This window comes from Vicia villosa, linkage group LG7 (genome assembly GCF_029867415.1).
Source record: "Vicia villosa cultivar HV-30 ecotype Madison, WI linkage group LG7, Vvil1.0, whole genome shotgun sequence".
Taxonomy (NCBI): Eukaryota; Viridiplantae; Streptophyta; class Magnoliopsida; order Fabales; family Fabaceae; genus Vicia; species Vicia villosa.
This window is the reverse complement of record NC_081186.1, coordinates 43524300-43550744: the sequence shown is the minus strand read 5'-3', so window position 1 is coordinate 43550744 and position 26445 is coordinate 43524300. Positions and strand designations below refer to the sequence as shown.

Sequence of the window (26445 nt, the reverse complement as noted above, 5' to 3'; positions counted from 1 at the left end):
ATCAGCCTATTATGGCTCTTTTTCAAAAAAACAATGCAGCTTAGGCTCAAAATCAACATTTTCACTTTTTTCTGTTTTGAATACGTAAACGTCCTAATGATAATTTTGAATGAACATGTGCATTTAGATATGATTGATGTTTACCAGGAAAAACAGGAATAGCATTCAGGTAATATCCCAATCATTTGGACATCATCCTGAAACCAGCATCAAAAGAAAAAATCTCCAACAGAGATGCATTTCTCATCAAATTCCTCAATAAGATTTTTCTCTCTAGACAAAGTAATTCGAGAAATCTTATTCCCCATCAGGGCTGTTCCAAATTGCTATCCCCAGAAGGTGTGATCTCCACACCAGGACTTGGTCAAATAGTGCATAGGAGGATTATGCATCTTCCTCATTCCAACTTTAAAAGGGCATCAAAGTCAGAACTTTCAAATTACTTTTCATCCTCGAGCGGTAGTCAAAGATCCTTCAACAGAGCACCATGGTTCTCAAAGAAGGTTCCCAGCCGAGGGTACTCAAACAAGACGAAAAAATCATCAACGATCACAATGCCTTCATTTCCAGATGGCTAGCAGGGATTTATTTTCCCAACCAGAAGCTTGATACGCTCAAGACATCATACATCATACATCATACATCATACATCATACATCATACATCATACATTATACATCATACATCATACATCATACATCATACACATATTCATACACAACATAACATGCATATTTCTCCTTTAGTTCGAGAATCTCATACATTACATACATCATAAACATTGCATATCACTAACTTGATTTTTTCAGGCAGACGGATGTCTTCAGCAAAGATATTCTCAATCACATGCAGTGTTACCCTTGAATTCTATTTAGATAAGCAGTCCTCTCAGATATAATCAAGCCGAAGATTCATTCTGAAGAGATCTCTCCTTACAAATCACCCATCAACTCAAAAATAAGCAACAAAGATCTAAAGCTGATACCTCAGACGGTTCCAGAACGATCTACCATCGAAGATCTAAAGCTGATACCTCAGACGGTTCCAGAACGATCTATCATCAAAGATCTAAAGCTGATACCTCAGACGGTTCTAGAACGATCTACCATCGAAGATCTAAAGCTGATGCCTCAGACGGTTCCAGAACGATCTACCATCGAAGATCTAAAGCTGATACCTCAGACGGTTCCACAACGATCAACTTTCAAAATCTAAAGCGGAAAAACTTTGGACAGTTCCGTAACGATCATCCTTCTAGACTTAAAGCAGTAACCTCGGACGGTTCCGAAACAGTCAACGCAAAGACTTTCAAACCCTTCATCAAGATATAATCAATGGACTCGTTCTGATGAACAAACCATCAACACAATTGCCAGATGGCATCTGAAGGCCCATCTCAGGTAATGTTTCGATCTGCCAATAGCATTTCTCAGACAACATTCAAAGACAAATTCCAACATCACTTTCGGTGGAGGTAAGTGCAAATTTCTAGGGCATATAATATATTCAATCATCTTTTACCTTCAGATTTCAAACAATCTCTTCAGGTTTAAGAAGATTGAATAGGGGCAACTGTTATACCCCAAAATTTGCCCGCATCTTTTTTCAAGGAAACTTCAATCTAAGAATTAAGAGTTTCATGTAATCTTGGATTTTTATATCCTGATTTATGAATACTTGGTTTTTAGAATTTTTATTATACGGTATTTTGGCTCGCTGTTGAGTTTATTCTTACGCAAACGCCAATTACTGTTTATCACTTCACACACGCTATTTATTTGAAATTTATTTACAGATAAGTAGTACTGATGCAATTGGTACAGAATTAAATCTTTTACAGGCGCAAAGTCCGGGGATTCAGACTGTACTGGTAACAAGTAAATTATTATTAATTTTTTGTTTCCCACTAATTTTTGTACTATATTCCATTATTTTCAAAATCTTTTCCTTTCTTTTCAAATCTCTTTCTTTCAAAAATCAAATCCTAACTTTATTATATACATCTCTCTTTTTTCCAACACTATCATACACTTTCTTTCAAATCCCACTTCCACTCAAATTTTCCTTTTGTACGAAATCACTTCATTCCCCAACTTCTCTATCCTTCTTTTCATTCTATAAATACCTCTCATTTTTTCCATAAAATCTCACATCAAATTCTAACTCATCTCTCAAATTTCTACTTCATATTCATTCTCTTTTCTTCCCCGGAGTAAATGGCGAAGCGAATGGAAACGTGTTTTCTTATGGTCATCACCGTCATGGTGGTAATCATGTCCTTCTTCTGTCTGCATAGTCCTGGAAAATGTGGAACTGGGATGCTTACACTCCCAATCATCTACATGTTATTATTTGTAGCATGGGTTATTAATCGTCATTCTTAAAGTTTGTCGTATCTCTTATTTCTTAATGTACCGTTTACTCGTCGTTCTGTTCATTATAGTATGTAATATTTGTACTGTCAATATTAAATGTCGTACTATTTGTCGTACTGTTGCTTAATTATTCAGATAATATTTTGTGTGTTTTCTGCCAGCTAAATATTTCTTTTTCTGTGCAGTAAATGTTTTTCAGGGTTATTATCGGTAATTTTTGCTCGCATACAGTATATATTATTTATTTATTACGTCTGTGTTTTTTCTAACAAGTCATGTAAATAAATTTTCACCATTAACATAATCAAAAACAACAAAAATATTAACTTTGACTGTTGAATTCTCACTTTAACTGCTACATGCCTGAACAGTCAGTTGACAGTCAAACCCGCTGACAGTGCATTTCTCCGTGTTTTGTACCATCAATTAAATCAAACTTTTGCATTTCAAAATTCCAATATTTTTGTTCTAGAAGTCTTCTGAATATCACATGATTTGCAGAGACTCAGCACTGCACAAAAATAAGGTACGCTTAACTGTCTCCTACACAAACAGTCCCTAACTAGGGTTTTCTTGTTTTTTCAGGAGAACAAGTTTTTGAGACCTCAAATGGATTTCATGGACCTCCATATATCTCAAAGTACCATCATACAAATTTTCAAACTTCAATTCGCTCATACGCACCGTCAGCAGCTCAAACAGTCAATAGACGACCCGTTTGACCAAAAAAAGTCAACAGACAGTCAAAAATGAAATTTTTTGTCAACATCCATATTTTGTCAAAGGATTCATCATTTTATCATTGGTTGATCATAATTCATCAAGGAAAGGTCAAAAATCAACAAAACCCTAAGTTTCAAAATTAGGGTTTTCTCCTAAAAAGTCAACTGAACTTTGACTGGTCATAACTCTCTCATCCTTCGTCCAAAAAATTCAAACCAAAGCTCATTTTGAAGGAAATTCAATTATCTTTCAAATGCAATTGGTCCCATGGTCATTAGATTCACCATTTGAAAAATATGGATCAAGACATTACAGGTCATTTTCAAAGTCAACAAAAAGTCACTTTTTTCAAAAGGACACACAAGGAGCATGGAAAATCATTTTGATATGAGACCAAATACATTGGTTAGAGGACTCTTTTAGGTTTCAAAAAAGTGCCAGAACTCCTTCATATGATAAAGATTGAGGGATTTACACCTTGTTGAAGTTGGCTAAATTTTGGGAAAATGCATGAAATCAACATTGATCAAAAATGTTTTTCTTCCAAATGAAACCCAATTTACATGATCCAAACATGTTTCCCATAATGAGAAGGGCCTCCCGCGACCAAGACAAAGCCCACATCATTTTTGTTCCTTTTTTGATTTAATTTTATCACATTTGATTAAATTAAAAAAAAAAGGAAAATGGAAGGATAATATGTAGCTTTGTTTCTAAGCATGACTCATCAAAGATCATTCAATACTCTACCCCAAGAGAAGTACAACAGAAGAGGTGTGGAAAAATCAAGCTATGGTGGCTTGAATTCAAAGCTACATATATTTAAAAAGTCAAAAATTCAACAAAAGCACTTAATGCTTCTAGCTTAGTTTTTAAGCACATCTTTGCCTATAATTGAAGTATCACACTTCAGTAATAGAAGAGACACAAATTCAGAGCCCAAGTCTTGCTTGTAACACACTTGTATCAACTTGAATTTTTCAAAGAAATTTAAAATTCGAATTTTAATTTCTAGCTTGTTTCAATACAAACTAATTACTCAAACACATTCCCTGACCCTCACTGAACATAACCAGATCAATTGCAAGCCTTGAATCATCAAGAACACGTACCTATACCTCACGGTTTGCTCGAACTAAAACTTACAAAAATCTCATCACACATGCATGTTTAGCAAGATGTAGACTCATATTTAACTTTAGTTTTGGGTTCTGATCATTTCTGGAAACTTAATTGAAGTTTGGACACCTATACGAGGAACCACCATTTTAGGGTTCTTACTTTCAAATTTAGGGCTTTACGATCCATGCAAAATTACAAGTTCTAAATGGTACCATTAAACTCGTATGAACAAAACGAACTAAACCATGGCATCGCGCCAAATTTATATCATTGTTTGCTTGTATTCGCTATTTTCAACAGGTGTAATAGGTTGGAGTTTTTACACCATCTGCAAATGAAAGATGTAAAAGATCCATCCTGATGAAGAAGATGATGCGTGGCGTCCTCTGATTGGCTGGAGGGCGCACGCGTGTTTTTTAAATTAACCTTAGATTCAGTGTTTTGCAGGTGTGTCACGTGCTATGATCCCTCATGCTGGTGACCATCAGATCCATCCATCTATCAATCCAACGCATCAAAACGCGCACCCCCATCATGGACTTCATTTAATAACCACACCAGATCATTGTTTATATATTTTCTATTTTTATTTAATTTTCTTTATAAAATTATTTTAAAATAGTTCTAAAAATCAAAAAAATACACAAAAAATATTTTTAAGTTGATAAAATAATACTTTATATTCTGATATAAAAATATTTTATTTTTCTTCATAATTTAAATATTTTGTATAATTAATTAGATAATATATATATATTTATCTTTTAATTATTTTAACCAATCAAAAAATCATAAAAAAATTGTTCTTTATATTAAATATAGTTTATATATTATAGGCTAATTTTGTACATATTTAGAATAATTTTCTCTTTAAGTTTTAATTATTTGTGTAATTATTTGTATAATTATATGATTATTTAACTTAATAATTTCAAAATCAATTTCAAAAATTCCTAAAAAAATTAGTTTTGTTTTAAAATTAATTAATAAGCATTTTGAACATATTTTAAACTTAATTTTTAGGTTTAAATTTTATTTCCATCTTTTTCTCATTTTAATTAAATTAATCATGCATTAATTCTAATTAAAATCAATCATCAAAAAATCCAAAAATATTTCTTTTATTTTCTTGAAATTTAAATTCCTAGATCAAGTGTATAGGTTGTCAAATCTATGTAAATAGCGTAGTTTACATTTCCCGCACAATCGATGTAATAGCGTAGATTTACTTTCCGCATTTTACATTTTCGCATTTAAATTCCAGCACATATAAAACTGTGTGTATGCCAAAGATAAAAATTGAATCGTTAGATCACTAACTTCAAAGATAAAATATCTGAATCAAAACACAATCAAACTTGCACCTCTTAGGGTAATCCCTCTTTTATTCTTTTCAAAAATCAAAGTCAAATTCTACTGTTTCGAATGCAAAATCGAACTTTTGTTTATATCCGATAAAAGGAGAATTTTCTAAAGGAAATAGGAAAACCCCTTATAACTTAAGGTAGACCTCCTAATTTGCTTGCTCAAATTAAAACAAACAAGTCTCTCATATATCATTGTTTTTTTTCAAAATAAAACTTTCAAAAAAAGACAATACTTTGTATATATCCAAACGAGGATCATTACGAAGTTAACGTTCTTTTTTCAAAAACATCTTTTGAAAGATAAAAACACTTTGTATACATCCGCACAAGGATCATTACAAAGTCAATTTACAAAGGTATTTGAAACCACATACAAGCATTTCAAGGCAATAGAAAAGTGATTCAAAACAAGTGAGCTAAGCAAATTAAAGAGCCCATGGATAACCATGGATACAAAGGGTGCTAACACCTTCCCTTTGTATAACTTACCCCCTTACCCATAATTTCTTAAAGGTCTTTTTTCTGTTTCTTTTATAAACCTTTCCTTAATTGGATAAAATAAAAGTCGATGGCGACTCTCTGATTTTCAAAAACACAAAAGCAGAAAGAAAAGAGTCAGTTCGCGTATCTCTCCGCGAGAGGTATGGTAAAAAACCGAGGGCGACAAATATGAATGGATGTTTTAAGTGCTTTTCGTCTTAGCCATGGATGCAAACTTACTCTCTTTTGCCTCGGGAGCAAAATAGGACGGTTAGTTTGATCTGAGAATGGCTGCAACACAAGAACTCGTATGCCTTAGGCGTGTGATTTTTTTTGAATGCTTGAACGTGTTTTTTGAGGCTGTTTTAGGTTAGGGTTTCGTCCTCTTTCCTTTAGATGTGTTTGTCTACTTATATGGGAAGAATTAGGTTAACAAACTTGTATCAAATCTCCCATATTTGAAGATTGAAATTTTGTTTTCAAATGATATGGAAACTTTCTTTTTTTAGGCCAATCTGTAACACGGTGGGAGAACTGACTTTATAATTTCGCAAACAATGTTGCGGTGAGCAAGAGTCACCACCGACTTTTATTTTGTCCAATTATTAGGAAAGGTATAAAAGTACAGGAAAGACCTTTTAAGAAAAGAATTTGAGTTCGGGGGGTAAGTTATGAAAAGGGAAGGTGTTAGCACCCTTTTTATCCGTAGTTATCTACGGGCTCATAGTTTGCTTAGTTCGTTTTTGTTTTGTATGAAAAGCTTGAAAAAGCATAGTTTGTGTGTGTGTGTGTGTGTTTTGAGAAAAGGTGCCAATAGAAGGCGAGACTTCATAATTATCCTTGCGTCAGTCCTCAAGAATATTTATGAAGTACTTTTGAAATTTTGTTTGATTTGAACTTGTGGTGTGGAAAGCGATTTTTGTTGAGCAAGCAATCTAAGAGCTACTACCCTAACGTTTAGTCTTTCCTATACTTTTATACTTTTTGAAGGGATAGGACTAACCATACCATTTGTGGGTAGGTAGTCCTATCTATTGGACGTGTTCGGGACATTGAAGGGTCATTTGTGGTCTTTGAAGGCAACATAAATAGAGGTACCTTTAGCAAATTCGAAGGGACAAATCATCTCTTTTTCGTAGGCAGCAATCGAGGGACAAGATCATGTATTCGTAGGCAACATCGAGGGTCATTGAGGGACCATGATCTTTGATGATTTAAAACGTAGGGACTTTTGCTAATGGTACCTCTATATTCGAGGGACACGACCATTTTTATTCGTAAGGCAACCAAAAGGGGCGTACCCTAGAGGTGAATGTGTGCAGCAATCACATGTATTATGTTCAGATAAATTAGTCTTTGAATTAAGTTAGCTACAATTTCTTTTTAGTCTTACCATACACGCCTAATTACTAACAGTTAATAATTCATACATGCGGAAAATAAATACAAAAATAAAACCTAGCTATTACAGAGCTTCGGAGAGGGGAGTACATAATCCAAATGGGGAGTGCGGAAAGATAAAGATCCTAATTACTATTACATCCCGTGAGTAGATACAAAAAGTAATTAAAATGCGAAAAATAATAAAGTATATACAAATTAAAATTGTCCACGAGAAAATCTGAATGCCTCCAGATGGTAGCACCTCACACAACAAAAAGGCATTAGCAAAATACATAAAATGATGTATAAATATGAACAACTAAGGACTAAAAATAATAAAGAAATCTAAATCACACTAAATTCTAAAAAGAGATAAATAGAATAATGCCAGTATTTTTAATATAAAAAAAATCTAATTAATATAATTATTAGCATATTTTTATATACATTTTAGAATTAACAGAAATTAACATAATAAAAATGGTTAACAAGTATAAGAGTCATTAAAAGATTAACAAAAGCTAGTTAGAAAGGGGGGTGCGCTGGTATGAGGGTGTTACATGGTAGAAAACGGATTGGGCTGAGGATAAAAGCCCAAAGCAAAGTTAAAAGTTTACAAAACCTAACAATAACAAAAAAACGTTTGCCTCCTCTGTTTCCAACTCTCAGCTTCTATTGTACACGACTGAAACTCTCACCTCCAATTTTTTCAGTTCTCCCCTACTCTAAACAACAAACCAACCACAACATTCATAACAACAACGGCAAAGGATTCGCAAAAATTAATCAATCACAACAAAGAAACTCAATCCTCATACAAGCACTCTCAACCTAACTCTCTAAATCAACAAAAACTTGAATCGAAAGATGAATTCTATGCGGTACAAAAGAGCGATAAAGATAAGAGAGTTACCGAGTTCAAACGGATTCGAGGGCTACCTCGAGGTAATCTCCCACTTCTTCTTCAATGACGTGAAGTTGTGATGCCGAGACTCTGTTCAGAATCGTCATGATGTAGAGATGGTGACGACGTTGAATCTGATTGTTGTTGCTTTGAACGTTTCCGAAGGACGACTTTGATGTTGTTGGTGTTCTATCGAGTGGCTGCGGTACTGCTCGCGAGGGAGGGATCATCAACGGTGACGCTGCTATTCGATTCGCTTGGATACCGTGGCTATGTCTCCGTTCTTCCTTTGGATCTACAAAAAAAACAAAACAAAAGCAAATCCCTCTAATTTTGTGAGATTAATCATGATAGTATACACAATATTATATTTGAATGAGCTGTTTGGAAAATGTTGATAATGGTGTTTTAATTCATGATGCTGGAATATTTTAAGTGGCTTCTTTGTATTGAGTTTCAATTTTGCTGGTTTGGCTTTGTACATGGATGGGTTTTGAAGTAAAACAAAGGCTTTCTTGGTGCAAATTATGTATGAAAATTGCAGGTGAATTTTAGAAAAGATTAGTTTATCAATCATAGTAAAATTGGTGAATTCTGGGGCGAGATCGTTAGATGCAGATGGATGTTTTGTGTAGATTAGAAAAGGGTTGAAAAATGTAGGTTAGAGAAGTGGAAAAAGTTGTTGGTTCTCGTGAGAGACAAAGAGTGATTTAAAAATAGTTGAAATAAAAATTATTATTATTATTATTACTAGTAGAAGACGGGTTTTATGATTTGTAATTTTAATTAAATTATAATTGTAATGATAGTATATGTAATAATAAAATGTGAAATATTATAAAATCATTAATAACTATAAGTATTTAAAAATAAATATTTAGCAAATGACCAACATAAAAAATCTAATATGTCTAACAACTATAAATATTTACAAATATGACTTATAACTATAAATATTTACAAATATCACTGATAACTATAAATATATTTAAATATTTTATTAATTAAAAATAAAATAAATATTGTGGGGTTAGTGACCCGTGAAAATAATAAGTTTGAGTGATAAAATTAATAGATTATTCGATAAGTCTTGGTTGTTGTTTATATATAAAAATTCATATAACATCACTAAATGATTACTTTTACTAAGAATGAATTATTTTAAAAGTTAGACATTTATTAATAGTTAATTTAATTTTACTCATTGTTAATGAATTTTAATAGACTAATTTCATGATCTATGTTACAATTCAAATATAAGTGAATATTTTGTTTCAATTAGAAATTAAAGTCAAATCCTAATGAGTATTCTAATTTTCAAAGTTTAAATACAATCATGTCTTGTTCACTACATTAACATTGCATGAATGAAAATACATTAACATTGCATGAATGAAAATACACATTTCAGAATCAACAACAAACTGTGTATGTTAATATAGTGTACCGCCTCCTAAGAGAAAATGGACATTTCATCCAATATTGAAATCACAACACTTGTTTCCTTCCTATAAACAGCAGACGTGCCCCCCATAAGTCTCATTATCATAGCCAACAATAACTACTAAACAAAAACATGTCATCCTTGCCTCTGAAAAATGACCGTGCAAAGTTGAATCTCCCCTCAACCACAGTATAACCAATGTTGTCAACTGATTTTGCAGCGGTGTCTAGATTTCTGCAAATCTCCTTTGTCAATATAGTGTCCTGTCTAAATCTATCTCATATGCATCTAAAAGAATTAAAATTTTAAACAAAAAGCTAATCTGCTGAAGAAAACAACTGCCAATACATATTCTTCAAAACTAATTCCCCTGAAATTTATGGAACTTGTCAAAAATTAAAAAGCTTGATGAAATTTAACAGATCTTTCCAAAAAGATCACGTATGAGTTTATATCTAAGGAAGTTTTATCGGAGAATTCGAATACCATAATCATATATCATACCTGCCCGAGAATGACTCTGCTTGTGGCAACATCAACTATACAAACACCGTAAGTGCGCTATGAAATTTCATTTGGGTGGTTCTCATGGTGAAACAAACAAAAATGAACTAAAAAGAAGCTTCGATAGTAAGCAAATCACTTCAGCTGATAACACAGTGAAATTTCATTTGGATGGTTCTCATGGTTACACATCATGCATTTCACTGAAGAGAGAAATTAAATTGCAATAGATTACTTCAGCTGATAACACAGTTGATAAGAATATATCTTACTCACCAATTGGACTATCTAGCTGAAAAAAGAAGGAAGTTTGTTAGCTTTTGGTTTAGTATAGCAATGTGTTCTCTCTCTAAATAAACAAATAATCACACATTGTTGATTCAGTTTTCACTTACAATAGTGCTAATTTTAATTGCTTGAAAGCGGAACCAAGTATTGTATATGAATTGAAGAAATTCTTTCTACAATAAAAATGTAAAACAATTGAGGGTTATGTGTTACAGTGCATAGTCATTTTCTCAATTAAAGTAATGCAGCAAAACACATATAAAAAGGAAATCTAGTGGAATGGCTGCATAGAGAAATATTCTCCCAAAAGCTTATAAAACAAAACAAATTATAAAAAGCTTAAAAAACAGAACAACTTATAAAACATGGACACATAGAAAAGCTTATAAAGCAAAACAGCTTAAATCGGTAAAACAAAAAAAGAAGAAACTTATAATTCGATTATACCATAACCATTTACACATATGTTGATTAAGCTGTGACAAATTTGTAGAAAAGCTTATAAAACCGAAAAAAAACTTAAACCAGAATAGCTTAAACCGGAAAGGAAAACTTATAAAACAATTATAACGTAAAAAGCTTAAATAGTGGAATGGCTTAAATTGGAAAAACAAAAAATCATAACACTTGTTAAAAGAAAAAAAGCTTAAACCAAAAAAACACATTGATAGCACAAAGTCAGAAAAATGATAATAAGTCAGAAAAATGATAATTTGGATCATTAAGGAGCACCACACATAGTTCTTGAAGTGATTAGAATTTCAGTCACTTTACAGTTGCTTGAAGTGATAATTTTGAGTCATTTTAGAAAATAATTGGTACTCAATATCTTATATTACTATAGAAAACATACGTTAGCTTTAAACTGGAAAAATCATACCATAATAACATTCCTTAAGCATAAACATAAACACCGCGGGAAAGACATATGCTAAATCGTAAAAAGTATGTTTGCATAAGGTCCATCTTTGGAAAGGATTGTCCTCTTTGCTGCCTACCTCTGCTAAATTCCCCTCTACACCATCCTATAAAAACCTGTAATCAGAGTATCAATGTGTTGAATATTAGTTTGAGGTAAAAAGACAGATTATAAAGAATGTCTTTTTACACTGGCTTTTTAAAGAATGTAAAAAGACCAATTATAAAACTAAAAAGTGAAATGCTAAATTCTCATAATGAGTGGTATATGACTATGATTAAAGATCAATTCATCTCAAAGGCAAGCCAAACAGGTTGAAGTGCCATTCAATGAACTACAGTTTCGCAATGTCAATACTTACTATTCCAACAAAAGCCTCATATGTTGCCATTGCAATACCAACACCAGACACACCAAAGAAACACCAATTGCTGAGTTACAACATGAAGTGATTTGACAAACCATTAGTTGCAGCCATTACTCATCACTCTTAAAATGCGACCCTTTGTACTGGATTTTTTAGCTTCATGAGCAATAAGTTGGAACATAGTAGTAGGAACCGATTGACTGCTAGATGTAATAGCCAAAAGCCCTCGCATTGCTGCAATTGTTGGCTCAACTTCGCTGCTAAATTCTTTCCTCATCTGTAATCTATTATAAAGATGATAAACAACAAAACATATTTCCATTAGATAAAAATGGCGAAATGGATCAACAATGACATTTTGCTTAACCAATAAATCACATCTAAGTACAGATCATTTAATCCAAAATACTCATAATGGTTTGAGTTCTAATAAAGGAAAGACATCCTTCATATGTTAAAGGAGATAAATCATGAATTACAAAAAACAAAAGATGTATAAATTTCCACTTGCACAGATATTTCCACTTGCACAGATCCATGCTAGAAATGATAGGTACATTGATAATAGAGATGGATAACTTAAAAAACAAAAAACAAAACAAAAGATGAAACCAATATAGGTAATTTTCTTACAATGATGATGGAATATTCCCTCTGCCTGTTCCATTATTTATCCTCTCTAATGTAAATCCTGTAAAAAACTAAGAATCAGAAGGAGGATAAAAAAAAGATTGAAAAACAAAGAAAAAATGTAATGAATCGAAACTAAACCATAAACCGTGTCGTTTTCCACTACTGCAAGAATCAACAAAACGGATCTGTCATTGTTGCAACTTCACCATCTCACAACTTTCGTTTATTCTTCTTTGAGATTTGTAGATCTCTAATGTTCAGGAATGAAAATAATGGGTAGTAAATGGATGTGATGCACTTATATAAATTTGCAAAAAAAAGGGGTAAATCTATGGTGGAGAAAGGAGGGTGGCGGTAGTGTTAGGGTTTGTTGATGAACCGAAATCAGTGGTGACATGAGAAAGAGGCGACGGCGGGGATTGGAGTCCCAGCGCGATCTGGGTGTGCGACGGCGGGGGATGTGAGTCTGTGGCTTTTTTTGTTCAGACATTTTTAGGGTTTGAGAAGAAAGAAGAGAGAAGAGGGAAGGAGAGAAAGAGACATACGAGAGAAAATGAGAGAGAGAAAAAAGTTGTGTTCTTGAAAACAAAGAATGAGAAAGAGGGAAAAGGTTTATCCAAGTATTGAAAAATCTGACCAATGAGAACACAACATTTGGCATGTTCTAATTTTTATTTTGTTAATTACATAATTAACCTTTTGTATGGGTAAAGAAATTATAAGGGAAGGGCAAAATAGACAGTTTGGACAATTTTTTAGTATTGGGTAGATAGTAGATAAGTTAGTAAAAGATTAGTAAACAATAAGAAGAAATTAACAGTTGTTAGTAATGTAAAAATGCAATTGTTAGACGAAAATGTTAGTTTAAAAAAAAAGCAAGGTTTTAACTTAGATAACATGTAGAGTATGAGTATCAATTTTAAATGTGTGACTCTTTAGTTCAAGTAAAAGGTGCTATGTGAAAGTGTCATATTGGAAATTGTTAGAAAAACCATCAGAAATTCATCATTTGGTTTTATAAGAAACAAACAAGAAAGTTAAAAATAATAATGGGAGACCTCATATTTAAATCATCGTCTAGAATACAAGAATTAAAAAAAAGTTTTCTGAAAGACAGTGTAAAAAAAACCATGACCTTTTGGTTGATAGCTTTACTTCCTAACCAACTGAGTTATGTTATTTATTTGAAATAAAAAGCCAATTGAAAGTGTATGAAGTTTCGGCCAACATTTTCTATTTATTAAAATATAAGCAATTTTAAGAGTAAACTACTATATTTTAAAATAGACAAAAAAATCGAATATTTATAAAATTCAGGATGTCAATGTAAATGAACCCGATATTTTAAAAAAATATAATTTTTTGAAATAGTTTCGAAGTTTCGAAAAGAGTGGGCAAAATTTGGAGTATGACACCTGCCCTTGTTCAATCTTCTTAAACCTAAGGATGTAGATTGGCTTGTTTGCCTATCGTAATCTGAAGGTTGAAGAGGATTGAGCACTAGAATATCCATAAATTTGCCCTTGCTGATGCAGGGACTAGTGCTATTGATGGTTTGAATGAGCTTAGAGATGCCATTAGTTGGATTGACAGGATGCTGTCGGAGGTGAACTTAAAGATGCCACTAGTCTTTTGATGGTATGAAAGTCAGAGTGTAGTCATATGTTAGACTACATCTGAAGATGATGAGAATATCAGAATGAACCGTTTGTTGGGCTCTATCTGAATTGTTTCTGAATTGAATTGTTGGCTCCAATGCCAAAGTATTAAGATTAGATCGTTGACTCCATTGTCTTAACCATCTCTTGTTACTAAGAATCGGGACTATATTGGTGGCTCCATTGCCGGTGGCTCCATTGTCGTGATCATTTTGACTCCATTGTCATGATCAATTGGTGACTCCATTGTCGGTGGCTCCACTGCCATGATCATTTTGACTCCATTGTCATGCTCAATTGTGACTCCATTGTAGGTGTACAAATGGGCTTAAAGATGCCATTCAGTGAGTTGATAGAAAATTGTCTGAGATGGGCTTAAAGATGCCATCTAGATGTTTTAACAAGATGTTTGTCTAAAGCATATGTTCTTCAGACTGGATCATATTCATTGATTGTATCTGAAGGGAAGATTCATCAAAATAAAGTAATGTCTTACAAAAAACTACATGGAGAGGTTCCTGAATAGGATAGATCATTTACTGATGTAAGGAAGATTAGGCTTTAAACAAAGCTCGGGAAGAAGCTCCCTTGAAAGGGCAAGAGATGTCCTTGAAAGGATTGGGTAAATATGTTAAAGAATATTACCTAAAGAGGTTGAGATATGTCTTAAACAAGACTAACCTAGAAAGGATCCTAGAAAGGATATGAAATGTCTTAAACAAGACTACCTAGAACGGTTCCTAGAAAGGATATGAAACGTCTTAGAGAAGACTACCTAGAAAGGTTCCTAGAAAGGTTCCTAGAAAGGATATGAAACGTCTTAGAGAATACTACCTAGAAAGGCTCCTAGAAAGGATATGACACGTCTTAAACAAGACTAACCTAGAAAGGCTCCTAGAAAAGATATGAAACGTCTTAGATAAGACTACCTAAAAAGGATATGAAACGTCTTAGATAAGACTACCTAAAAAAGATATGAAACGTCTTAGATAAGACTACCTAGAAAGGTTCCTAGAAAGGATATTTAGTATATTGGAAAACATAACAAGTAAGATGTCCACATGGAACAACATGGAAGCAGGGGGGGAAATCGGTAGCGAGGTAGCACTAAAATGTAGGGGTGTTCGCGGTGCAGTTTGGTTCAGTTTTGAGCATAAAAGTCATCCTAACCGCGAGATAAAAATGCATGCGGTTCGGTTTGGTTGATTTTTAAGAAGTCATCCAAACCAAACCAAACCAAACTAATGTGGTTAGGATCGGTTCGGTGAGCCGCGGTTTACACCATAAAATAAAAATGTACTGAAATAAAAAAATAGGAAAATAATTCACTCTTGCATACATATATTATAGTACCATTAAAAAGAAGTTTTTCAAACTAATTACACCAAAATAATTCATTCTTCCATATATGTATTTTACACCAAAATTACTACCATATAAGTGTATCATGTATTTTACAGTACCATCCTATGTATTTTACATATACTACATACTAAATTACTAATATAACTTTAGTTATTCATACTACATACTATATACAGTTTTTCATACTAATAAACTACATACTAACTAATAAACTACATACTACATATACAAGTATCAGATAACTTCAGTTATAAATATTAATACAACATTACAACTTCAGGACTAAATATTATCAGTACTACATATACACCAAAGGATTCTCTAGAATGAGTGAGAGAGAAATCAGAGAATGAAGTTGAAATGTTGAATAGGAATGAAGAATGAAAGAATAGTGAGTCACGTGACGTGAGTGTACAATATTGCAATTGGATTGAAAATATAATAAATTAATTATAGAAATTCAAAAGTTTAGTCAAATATGCGGTTCGGTTCGGTTTGGTTCGATTTTGTGAAATGAAAACCGCAAACCGAACCGAATCGTGCGGTTTGGCCCAAAAATCATCCAAACCAAACGCAATTTTTGCGGTTTTCGGTTTGGATTGGTTCGGTTTGCGGTTTTCCTTTTGGATTGGTTTGGATACGATCACCCTTACTAAAATGTAACTCCCGAAACTAATAATAATTTTAAGAAATAAAGACTTAAATGCAATTTTAATTCCCAAGTTTTCTAAATCTATAGTTTTGCTCTCTCGAGTTTTAATTGTTTGAATTTGATCCTCGAATTTGTGAGTTGCTTAATTTTGAATCTTCAAATTTAGTGATATGTAAACTAAATTTTTTTTTTGTTTCTTTTTGTTATATTTTTGATTTTTTTTCTTATATTTTTGGTGTTTTCTCTACAATTTTATTTTTTCTCTCTTATAAATAATAAAGTTTTGAACGATTCATCTTAAAGATCTTAATTATTTTATCTAATGCATATTTAATGTCAAATTATTTTGACCATAACTGAGATAAATCATTAAATAATTAAAATAATCGACTTTTGATCAATAGTATGTATGAATATTTCAACAAAATTATTTTAGAATAAATTAATTAAATTTAATCAAAATTTTAAACATCAACTGCACTCGTTCGAACACAATTTATTTTTTATAGGCGGTGGTGCTAGCAACTTCCTTCACTAGTTTGTTCTTGCTCTGCGAAACTTGAACTCAGTCTCAGAGACACAAGCAACGTCTCCGCCAACCACCGTCCCTCAAACCTTGTCTTTCCTCTGACGAGACCTAAGGTAGACCCCAACTTATCAATTTAATTTAGTTTCCTAAACATGAACTAGCTCTTAATAATTTTGATGTATAATGAGATTTTCAGTAATCAGTTTTTAAACTTTTCCTAAATTTGCTTTTATTAGCAATGACGTCACTAATAATCTACTGATGATAATTGATAATCATAACCGAAGTGGTAATTCAATTAAATGTTCTAAGTAGATTTCCTTTTATGGCTTCACACTACACTGGTGAAACCAAATCTTATCTTGTACTATTTCACTTTAATGCCAATGTTGGATTTTAAATGTGTTTTTTCCTTTTCTGGATAATCAATTTTGTTATAAATTTCGGCATGTGTGCTGATTTTTCTTGATAATTGCTATAGTAAAAAAATTAGAAAAAAAAACTAAATTATTGATACACCATGTGCCAAAGTACAAAAACTGTCATGTGAACTTTGTTACTAGAATTAGCTAATATTTAATTTTTTTTTTATTAGACAAGGAAATTAAGAATAAATCAGTATGTAAAGTAGGAACATCCATCTTTTAACATAAAAGTCAAGGGAAGTTCAAAGTTTTTGAAGGAAAAGGAGAACAAGGATGATGAGTGGAGAAGGAAAGGTGGTGTGTGTGACAGGTGCTTCTGGTTTTATTGCTTCATGGATTGTTAAGTTCCTTCTTCAACGTGGTTACACCGTCAGAGCCACTGTTCGTGATCCAAGTAAGCAAGTGCTTCGTTCTCTTTATATGAATTCATTAACATTTATGTTATTTGATTGGTGTGCAAGCAGGTAATCCGAAAAAGGTTGACCACTTGCTAAAACTTGATGGTGCAAAGGAGAGGTTGCAACTCTTTAAGGCTGATCTTTTGGAACAAGGCTCCTTTGACTCTGTTGTTGAAGGATGTGATGGTGTCTTTCACACTGCTTCACCTGTTCGTTTTGTCGTAGACGATCCACAGGTTCACTCCATTCTATTGTTTATAAGTAGTTGAACCTGGTGTGCTTTTTATTAGAATTTATTTCGATTGACAATTGACAACAACACTTTGAAATGGAAGTTCAAAGTCTAGGCTGGCTGTTATTGATTATGTATATAGTTGACAAATCATATGATTAGATACGCATACATAGCTGCACTTTTTTGAGATGATTTGTCTTTTTATGAAAAAGTTATTAGTTAGAGTAAATTTACCTATTTATTGACTTTGCAAAACAGACCAATTACTGGTATATGCACGGTTAACTTTTGATTTCTATATTTCAGGCTGAGTTGATTGATCCGGCACTGAAGGGAACTCTTAATGTTCTTAAATCATGTGCAAAATCACCATCTGTGAAACGAGTTGTCTTTACTTCTTCTTTTGCTACAGTTGTACATGATCCAAGGCCAAAAACTCCCGAAGTTGTAATCGATGAGACATGGTTTTCAAATCCAGATTTTTGTAGGGAATCAAAGGTTAGTATTTTTTCCCAAATGTTTTTCAGAATAAAAAAAATTTGAAGCTTGTCAAGCTGGGATACGTGATTTCGATGTGGTTTATCTGAAGTTAGGAATTGAGTGATGTGGTTTATCTGAAGTTAGGAATTGAGTAATGTGTTTTTTATAAATTAACTTTGTTGCCAACCTGTATTTGTGTTATCAGTTATGGTATCCGCTTTCAAAGACTTTGGCTGAGGCTGCTGCCTGGAAATTTGTAAATGAAAACAAGATTGACATGGTTGTTATCAATCCAACAATGGTTGCCGGACCTCTCTTACAACCTGAGGTTAACGAAAGTGTTGAACTAATTCTAAACCTAATAAATGGTAACTCTTTCATCACATAAACTGCATATGGCTGCAACTCTTAAGTGAATTTCATCCTTCTTTGGATCAATGCTTCATTTAAGTATTGATCATTGTCTTGCTCATGAAGAAGTTGTTTCTCATTTCTCTTGTTTTACTGTGTATCTGTTGCTTTGGTTAACTAATAATAGTGAGCTTTTGCAATGTGTGACATATTAAGTAATGTCATATTTATTTCAGAAAAGAATTACCCTGTTGAATAATAGAACAACTCGTGGAATTGTTGAACGCAGGTTTACCTTTTCGAAATAAAAATTATGGATGGGTGAATGTAAAAGATGTTGCGAACGCTCATATTCACGCATATGAGATTGCTTCAGCTGGTGGAAGATATTGTTTATCTGAGACAGTGGTACACTGTTCAGAACTTGCTAAGATTTTACGTGATCTATACCCAACAATACAAATTTCAGACAAGTAAGTTCGATTGCTATACCTTCGCGAGTGCATTGCATAGATTAAAATATGAATTTGGATATTGTACAGAGAAGTCATAAGTTACTTCAGTCATAGAGACACAATTTTATGAACAATCTTGTCTCTTTTTTCTGTGCTATGCATCAGGTGTGAGGATGATGAGCCACACATGCCAGTGTATCAGATTTCCAAGGAAAAGGCTAACAGTTTGGGAATAGACTTTATTCCTTTGGAAGTCAGTCTCAAGGAAACTGTGGAAAGCTTCAGGGAGAAAAAAATTGTCGACTTTTAATCGGTCGCAATCGGTCATGATATTCCATTTAGTTGAATAAAATGTTTTACTGTTGTTGAAAATTTTTTGACAGCATCAATAAATGTTCACTTTGTGATTATTATATCTTCCTTGTTGAGAAGGAGTTATCCTTGTATAATAAGATGCATTAACTTTGTATTTAATCAAAGATGTGTTAACTTTATATTTAATCAAAGTGTCTATAGATAAAATGGTAATAATCACTAAAAACTCGTATCCTAGAAACTCATACACGTGACTATGAGATTCTGAGTTTGAATATGAGGCATTGTATCCGGTTAAGTGGAGCTAGGACTTGTTGATCAGTATAATCTTTTTATACTTAACTATATATTCGGTTTGTAAGTCTTATTTTTATAAGTATTATGCACTATATTGAAATCATTACTTCATTCTCTATTTCTATATGAATGAATATGTCTATTGTTAATACCATATAAAAACTTGGTTCACTGCATATGTACGTTGTTGTGCGCTGCCAAAATAAAAACTATCACATGGAAGGGTATTTATGTTGGATCACAAGTTTGGTATGGTGGGATATGAAGGATTGGCTATTTAGGATTTGCTTGCAAGATAAACTTTTGGGGATACCTACCACATCCTAATACGAAAAATATACTTTCGGATACATATCGGTTCACACACACTTCATTCATAAGTGAGTCAGACTTTAATTTTATATTAAAAATTAATACGGAAATATATCTTCGTATAACTTGCAGAAATGTATCTTGAGACGGATTTTTAATTAAAAGTGCGTCAGACCTCCCCATTCTTATTTTCATCATATCTCTCAAACTCTCAAACAATTTCAACTCACTTTCAAATTACTACTCTCAACATCCTATTAATCAAAGTGCTTAATATTAAACTCACATTTAGTAAGTTTTTGATTTCAAGATTTTCACATTTGATTTCTCTATACAAGCATATGTAGAATTGAGCACTAGGTTGTGTAATGGATTAATATATAGGTAGTATAACTAAGCATGTTTAGTTTTTATGCATTTCTGACATTTTTGGTTTTTTTTAGTTCTAAGTTAATACGGAAATACACTTTTGTATTTGTTCAAAATTGAAATTTTCAAAAATACGGAAGTACATTTCCATATTTTGTCTCTCTACATTGTTTGACTTGATTTTCAATGTGTTTCATACGGGTTTGATTTTGTTCTACTTTGTATTGATTGTGTGGCTTAATTATAGACAACATGCCTAATAACCAAGATCGGTAAGGCTCGTAGGGAAATAGCCCGACCCTCGCAACCACCAGTCGATTCCAGCTCGTTTAATACAGAGGCGTCAACTTCTAGGATTTAGCCATCTCCGACTTCGTCATCCCGGAGAAAGCATGTGTCACATCCTAATGCCCCAGAAGCCCCACCAGTCCAAGTTAAGGCACTTGTTTTCGATGCGGCCATTCTTGAGGAGTTTGGAGGAGACCCATATGACTTATCATTGATTTATCTATATGCAAACCTTGATGTCAAGCATGTGTGGGACAGAGGGGTAAATTTTATTTGTATTTATTCTTTGAAACCAATATGTTACAATATTCAAACATTCTAACATAATTCATTTTCCTACAATAACGTGATACTTTAAAATGCATCAACCATGATCGGAAGATTGTGAGGTTGCAGCATCCTAATGAGCAATGGTTTCATGATGTGATGTAGTTATCTAGGCTACGAGATTTATGCATGACTGATTATACTACTATTATCTATGGTATGATGTCATCGTTCGTTGAGAGATGACACTTTGATACGTCATTTTTTCATATTTTACATGGTGAGATGTCCATCACACTAGATGATGCGTAATGTTTGCTCCATCTTCTGACTAGTGGAAGATTATTAGACTACTCCAAAATTACCAGAGGTGATGCATTAGAGATGATGGTGGAATATTTGGGAGCTAAGCTAGATGATTCCTGGAAGGAGATATTAGATACCTTAGAGTGTCATGCTAGATTTGGACTCTTTAAGAGGTTGTATGCACACCAACTCACTGAGGCAGAGCAGGCCAATAGAGATGATGAATAAGTTATGCAACATAGAGCATATGTAATAAGAACATACCTATTATACTTGGTTGGCACATCCGTATTTGTGGACAAGAGCGCCTAAAACGTGGATATGGCTTAATTCAGATACTTCGCTGACTTGGAGCGGATTCATCAGTATAACTAGGGGCACTTGTTTGGTATACATGTACTCCAAATTAGCTGAAGGTTGTCTTTTAAAGACCAAACAGATGACAATTAGTTGCACGTTATTGGCAGTAATATATTTGCATCATTTACTGTTTATGTACCATTTTCATAACACTTATGGTACACCATTATTCATATGTACCATTTTCAAGCATGGATCCTCCAACACTTACCACGCATCTCCGAGAAATCATATGTTGATCACGATACCGAGGATATGTATCGTACTTGTGCATTCCTCCCGCTTAGAGGAAATTAGTCGATCAAGCCATTTAGAGTGTATCTTGACTACATAATACACTATTATATACACTTCCGACCATACAAATTTGACTGTCAGACACGTCCCTTGGATGATATAGTCTTCTACTATACATGATTTATTTCTAGGTCACGTCTGATATATCCATATTTTCCTGCGCGAGCCATGCCCTTGTTTAGGTATATGCAGGTCATTTCTCTCAAATCCCATGGTGTGTTCTGGCATCACATTTCTTATGTACATAGTCTTACACACACACACACACACCTTAATCTTCTTCTTCATTTATAGAATCTGAAAATAGATCCGTCGAAGATTGAAACCACTCAGAGTACAAGTAGTCGTTGAAGGTTGAAACTACCCATAGTGTAAGTAGAAGTTGAAGGTTGAAACTGTCATAGTACAAGTAGCAGTTGAAAATATTTATCTAGAATACGTAAAGTGAAGTCTAATTACAGCTAGCATAAAGATGTTGAGATGAGCAGAGTAGATTTTGCAGAACAACTCAAAAGATGGGCTCCTAACAACGTTACTTTCTTGAATAGATATAAAGCAGTTGTACGTTGTCACGAGATCCTCACGAGATCCCCTATGACATCATTTGCTTGCTTCAAATAACTTCAGTCTTCAGATATTATTGGTCTTTAGATTTCCAAATAAGGTTCAGCATAACATCTGAAAGACTTAAGTTTGACTTCTCTAGAGCAAGAAATCTTAGTTTTGATCCTTCTGATTCAGAACAGATTTGCATCTCTCTTGATGATTCTTCTAAGTGTTTATCTTGATTTATATCAAGGTTAATGTCTTTAGATTCTGCACACTTGAATAACCATTAGTAAAATCATATTGTTACTTAAATACTTTGCTACCATCAAAACCTTTTAAGGGTCTGAACAAATCTTGTTCCAACAATTTTCTTGGTTGTTGAAAGCATTGTATAGAATTTTTGTCATTATAGGTTCAAATATGTATGGGTCCAAATATGTACATGTTCTCTTGCTAGAGGTTTTATCATTATAGGTTCAAATATGTATAAGTTCTCTTGGTGTACCATGTTGCATATATGTACATTTGGTTTTGTAAACAATGTAATTTATGTAAGAAAAATACAGGTCAGCCAAATTGAGATTCAAAACAAATTATAAATGAAAAATAGGTTATACACTTCGGTTAATATATAACCGACGCAAATACTTTCATTTTCCCTCGGATATTTACAAAAACCAAGAGGCATGTTGCGCGCACTTTATAATTTTGAAAATAAAAAACATTGTTGCTGGGGATTAAACCAATGATCTTTATAACTTTTCCCTCAGAACAAAAAACGAGGGGTAAAGTGGAAAGTTTTCATGACGCTCTTCGTTACCTCGCATGTGAAACCGAAGTAAAATCTCTTTTGCAACCGAGGTAAAATGTGTTTTTCTAGTAGTATTTTCTCAGGCATAATCTGTCTCATCCAATAAGAATGATTACGTGGAATACATACAAATGTAGTAATATAAGTTTGAATGTTGATGGAAATAGCCTCGGTAATCTCGACGTCTCGGGTTTTGGTGGACTAATTCAAAATTATAATGGTGATTAGATTCCCGATTTTATGGATAATATTGGTTATTCCAACATCCTTCGTGTTAAGCTAATGGCGCTATGTCAGGGATTGCGGATTACCTAGAACTTAACATTAAATATCTGATGTGTTATTCTAACTCCAACTCTACTATCAATCTTATGTCACAGTATGTTAGTGTTGGCATCCTTATGCCGCAATTTTTCACAATATTAAAGAATTTCTCTCTAGGGAATGACGAGTTAACTATTTCATACTCTTAGGGAGAGAAATGCTTGTGCTAACTATCTAATAAAACATAGAACTAGTAATGACGGTGTATCGGTCCTTTTTGAAACCTGTGTTAGAGTTATCACTCTCCTACTATCTAATGCTTAGTAAACTTTACTTTTTACATAATTTTCTGCTTTCTTTTTTCTTTTTTCACTTGTAAAAAAAATTACACGACATTTTATATTTTTTTAGTTGAACAAAATGGACTAAGAGCCCAAGAAAAAATAAAATAATAAAAACTACGAGAAAAAAACTAGTTAAGACAATATACACTTGACTGGGAGGATTTAACCTGCTACCACATTCCCCCCACCCTCACTTATATCTGGCACCCCCATATTTTTAAGTCTTTTACTATTATACCCTTTGTTAAATGCCAAAATTTTCAAAAAATATTGGGATGTATCGGAAATTTGGATTATTCATCAGAAATTTGGATTATTCATCGGAAATTTGCAAAAACATACATTTTTTACCGTTACAAAGGTGAAATTTCTGCCATTTTGAAATTTCCGGTATACATATATATCTAAATATGAAATTTCTGGTAAATACCTTTATTATCTTACCGGAAATTGAAAAATTTTCTATATGTACCAAAAAAATTATGGAAATATGAAATTTTAAATAGGCAGTGAGGTAAATTTTAAATCTTTTCCTACATTTACTTTTTTCGAATAACTAATTCGATAAAAAAACTATCTGATAAAATATATGCATATGATAAAAATTGTACTACATATAAGAATACAAAACAAATTAGGATAACTTCCTAACTTCGTCTTCCCAGTGCCTAATACATCCCACATATGCTGATTCCCAAGTTTTTGCATCTTCCATATAATTCTATCTCCAACGATCAGTGATGGAAGGTAATGGACAATCAGGTTTCAACTTTACCTGAACCCAATGATTGTTGTCAATAGAACCAACAATAATTGATTTTATGCATGCTCATATACATAGGTGTAGTTACGGCAAGAGAGAAAAATGCAATGTTAAGTTTTTGGAAAGGGAGACAAATACAATATTGTATCTACAAGCAATATGGTAACCCATATCAAGAATTTTCATCCATTTATCCATACCCTGCATACCTAAGTGTTCTACTCGTAACACGTTTCTAACTATAGAGACCATGTCATAGAACATATTGGAAAACAATTGAGGGTGTTGATGAACTTAAGTATCGAACTTTGTACGAATCAAAGGCCAAGACTCTTTTTCCCATCCAAGTAGAGCTGCAATAGCACGGAAACCATAACTTCCATATTTACCAACATCAATAATGTCATCAATGTATGGATGTAAGAAATAAGAAAATTGAGACAAGTGAACATTTCTTGAAGTTTTGGTGGACGGTTAACTTCCAACCGACATACTAGACATTTTACTTTCAGTCGGTTTTATGCTTGATCTCTTTGTATTCTGGCTCCAATGCGAGCACTCAGTATACTCCCATTGTGAAGGATCACGATGCACATCACTCTCTTGACGATTTTTACTATTCTTAGCTCCTCTATTTGGCTTGAACTTCATCGGCGGTGGAAATATATAAGTTATGGATGGATGTGTTAGTCCCCTAACCTTTTTCTTCAAGACCCTCGAGCCTACAATATCCAAAGCACTAGAAATATGTCTTCAACTTTTCACATACTGCTTCTAAATCCAAATGTGTACCACTTTCTTCATGATTGATCCCATGCTCTTCAATGTGTAATTTCTTCCAAAATACTGTTAGAACAAGATTTGTTTTGATCAATATTCTTGGTTTTGATGACAACAATGTATATGAATTTTGTATGAGATAATGTGGTACTCTAATACTACACAATTTCCATTTCAGGAATTACATAAAGGGCATGCACAAAATCAGCGCAAGAAGCACTGACTCAGAAGGTTCAGCATGCAACATCAGAACATGCTCTGGCAAGACATCAGAAGATGGTCAAGCAGAATCAGAACATGGTCTATGGAAGCATCAGAAGAACTTGAGATCAGAAGAAGAAGCACTGAAGTTCTCATGGTATCACGCTAAGAAGCACTTCAAGGTCAGAAGACAAGAAGATGCTCTGCACCAAGCTGTTGGACTCTGATGATATTCAAACGTTGTTTACACAAACATCAGATCAGAAGCAAGTACAAGATGGCAGGCTACGCTGACTGACAAAAGGAACGTTAGAAGCTATTAAAGGCAATGTCAGTAGACACAGCGAAAGCAAGGCTCGAGATAGTTGACAAAAGAGTGAAACATTAAATGCAATGATGTACGGATCACGCAACGCATTAAATGCTCCCAACGGTCATCTTCTCAAATGCCTATAAATAGAAGTTCTGATGAGAAGCTGAATACAACACTTTACGCAAACATACAGAAACGCTGTTAAATTCAAAAGCTCTCAAACTTCATCATCAACCTCACTACATTGCAATTGTAATATCTTAGTGAGATTAAGCTTAAACTTAAGAGAAAAATCACAGTTGTGATAATAGCTTATTAAGAAGCATTGTAACTCTTATAAGAATTTGTTTACATTAATTTGTAAGAACTAGAGTGATCAGGTTGTGATCAGAATACTCTAGAAAGTCTTAAAGGGTATCTAAGCAGTTTGTTCCTAGAGTGATCAGGTTGTGATCAGAATACTCTAGAAAACTTAGAGGTTATCTAAGTGGAAAACCATTGTAATCTTGTGTGATTAGTGGATTAAATCCTCAGGTGAGGTAAATCACTCCA

The 26445-nt window shown here is 33.2% G+C and overlaps 1 protein-coding gene and 1 long non-coding RNA gene across 3 annotated transcripts; one reads left to right on the top strand and one right to left on the bottom strand.

The window, feature by feature from the left end:
• Nucleotides 1-11260: 11260 nt before the first annotated feature.
• LOC131617152 (uncharacterized) lies at nt 11261-13060 on the bottom strand. The gene is made up of 4 exons (XR_009288453.1): nt 12648-13060; nt 12510-12567; nt 11871-12160; nt 11261-11625 (listed from the first exon to the last, which is right to left on the bottom strand). It is a non-coding gene; the product is annotated as an uncharacterized LOC131617152 (long non-coding RNA).
• Nucleotides 13061-16672: 3612 nt separating this feature from the next.
• On the top strand, nt 16673-19536 carry LOC131617151 (cinnamoyl-CoA reductase CAD2-like). Of its 2 annotated transcripts, none has more exons than XM_058888508.1 (7): nt 16673-16826; nt 17309-17532; nt 17603-17772; nt 18078-18269; nt 18457-18619; nt 18892-19075; nt 19223-19536. In XM_058888508.1, the coding sequence occupies exons 2-7, from the start codon at nt 17412-17414 to the stop codon at nt 19365-19367; spliced, it is 975 nt and encodes a 324-aa protein (XP_058744491.1). In that variant the 5' UTR covers nt 16673-16826; nt 17309-17411; the 3' UTR covers nt 19368-19536. The 2 variants fall into 2 exon arrangements, with proteins under 2 accessions (XP_058744491.1, XP_058744492.1); XM_058888509.1 differs by having other exon boundaries at nt 16678-16826; nt 17333-17532.
• The last annotated feature ends 6909 nt before the right edge of the window (nt 19537-26445 follow it).

Bases quoted from the DNA above. Each gene is read 5' to 3' on its own strand.
- LOC131617151 (XM_058888508.1), top strand. From the start codon at position 17,412: ATGATGAGTGGAGAAGGAAAGGTGGTGTGTGTGACAGGTGCTTCTGGT. The intron at 17,773-18,077 runs GTTCACTCCATT...TCTATATTTCAG, and splicing joins TTGTCGTAGACGATCCACAG to GCTGAGTTGATTGATCCGGC. The intron at 18,620-18,891 runs GTAACTCTTTCA...TGTTGAACGCAG, and splicing joins AATTCTAAACCTAATAAATG to GTTTACCTTTTCGAAATAAA.